The sequence below is a fragment of the Sinocyclocheilus grahami genome, unplaced genomic scaffold, assembly GCF_001515645.1.
Source record: "Sinocyclocheilus grahami isolate Dianchi unplaced genomic scaffold, SAMN03320097.WGS_v1.1 scaffold4615.1, whole genome shotgun sequence".
In the NCBI taxonomy this organism is placed as follows: domain Eukaryota; kingdom Metazoa; phylum Chordata; class Actinopteri; order Cypriniformes; family Cyprinidae; genus Sinocyclocheilus; species Sinocyclocheilus grahami.
This window is the reverse complement of record NW_015509523.1, coordinates 1,618-3,680: the sequence shown is the minus strand read 5'-3', so window position 1 is coordinate 3,680 and position 2,063 is coordinate 1,618. Positions and strand designations below refer to the sequence as shown.

Here is a 2,063-nt window from a genome sequence, read left to right as displayed (position 1 = left end):
TTTATATATTTCAATACATTATATATATTTTTCTGTTGTTATTACAGAAAAATTACTTTATATATTTATAAATGTTATATTAATAACATAATATATTAAATACACGTTTTATTAATATTAATATATTTATATAATATATTCATTTTATTTTTAGACTTAAAATCCATACTTATTAAAATAACGTAAAATGTAATGTAAAAAAAACAAACAAATAACATGATGTCATCATAACATCATAATCCTTTCAGGATGTTAATTCTTTAAGGACAAACATGTGTCTCCCCCTTTTTGTCAATTTCTCTTGTTTTTTGGTTTTCATTAGGACCGTCCTAAATGGTCAAACCTGTTTCTATGATTTTATATAGTAACCAAATGATTATTGAAAGCTGGACATTTCCAATAAATCTTTAATATTGTTAATAATATAATAACCAACTTGTAGTGTCAAGACTTAATGGCTAAATGAACTGTAGAACTGTCTTGATGCTGCCTTTATGCTCGTTCTATAGGTTCTCATGATTCCTTCAGCTTCTGGGTGGATGAGCAAGCTCCAGTCGGTCCAGACCAGAAAGCATATGTGAAGCACCTGGTTGCGATATTTCGCTTTCTGGCCAAGAAGGTGATGAAGAAGTGGTCCATGACCCAGAACCTCACCTTCAGGGAACAGCTTGAGGGAGGAATACGCTATTTCGACCTGCGTGTTTCCTCCAAACCGGGAGAACCAGGACACGAGATATACTTTATCCATGGGCTGTTTGGACACAAAGTACGTGATGGCCTTAATGACATTAACAATTTTTTGACCATACACAAGAAAGAGGTTGTTTTTTTAGACTTCAACCATCATTATGCAATGAGCGAGGAGCATCATCATTACCTAATCAAGATGCTGAAGGACGTGTTTGGTCACAAGCTCTGCAGGATTGACGTGGTGGAGGAAATTACTCTGAACTATCTGTGGGACAACAGGTACCAGGTGAGCTCAGGATGTCACAACCTATCTGATGATAATAACAATGGCTTTACATAAAGATGAAAATCTTAAATGTGATTTGGTGAAAAGAAAAAGCAGAAAAAATTGATGGAAAGTGTTGTTGGATAGATGTTTTTAGATCAATGATTAATCAGCATGATATCTAAATAAACAACTACTGTATAAAAAATACCTCTGTGAGAACTTGATATAACAGTCAGTGCCCTTTAGATAGAGGAAAAAACAGACACTCATTATGAGAGGTTGACTTTTGAACAATTTAAAACAGATTCAAGCCTTCGTCATAGCGATTAGGTGATCAGTCATACCGAAACTAATCTAACAACAGCTGTCAAAAACTGGAAAACATAACGTTTTTCCTGTTACTGAAACAAATGCTAGTTCTGTCTCACAGCGTCAAATAAACAAACTCATACATGCAAAGCTGTTTCTGGCTAGAGTTTCTGACTGCTCAAGAGTTTGAAATCAATGCAAATATTTATTTTTTTAATTGCAAGTTTGTTGTCAGAGAAATGTGTGTATCTGATCTCTATTTGCATTGGCATTAACAATGAGATATGGAAATAAGTGGATTTTTTTGTGAGGGTTTGCTTTTTACTGGAATACCAAACTTGAAGTTCTGACTGTTTTGTTACCAATTTGTTGTGTCCAGTGTTATTTTAGTGTCATTGAGATACTATTATAGTTTTTATTATACATTTTTTTTAAGGTTTTAGTCATTTTGTTCTGTGTTTAGAAGGTTTTTTTGTATTATATATATAGTTTTATTCATTTACAGTATTCCATTTTAGTTTGGTTTATTTTAGTACATCAAGTTAAACTAAATTGAAATGAGAAATGTCACATTGGCAACTAGCTGTAATAAATTATCTTTTATATCTCAGTTAACCTTTTTTTGTTTTAGTTTTAGTTTCAGTATTAGTTAGCTATTCATAGTTTTCATGTGACTTCACACCCTTACAGGGCAAAACAAGGCTTTCCTCCACTGACTGCCAGTTATTTTTACGAGGTTTGCATTAAGTATTAATGTAGTAAGACAGTGATATTTAAAGGCCAAATTCAGTATTCA

The 2,063-nt window shown here is 32.5% G+C and overlaps 1 protein-coding gene across 1 annotated transcript in view; it reads left to right on the top strand.

The window, feature by feature from the left end:
* Positions 1 to 493: 493 nt before the first annotated feature.
* The window catches only part of LOC107576910 (PI-PLC X domain-containing protein 2), a gene marked incomplete at its 5' end in the record, with an annotated part of 3,134 nt that continues 1,564 nt past the window's right edge, over positions 494 to 2,063 (top strand). The window contains one exon of the mRNA XM_016263033.1: positions 494 to 976. Coding sequence (XP_016118519.1) covers positions 494 to 976 — 483 coding nt within the window. The remainder of the gene's footprint in view (positions 977 to 2,063) is intronic.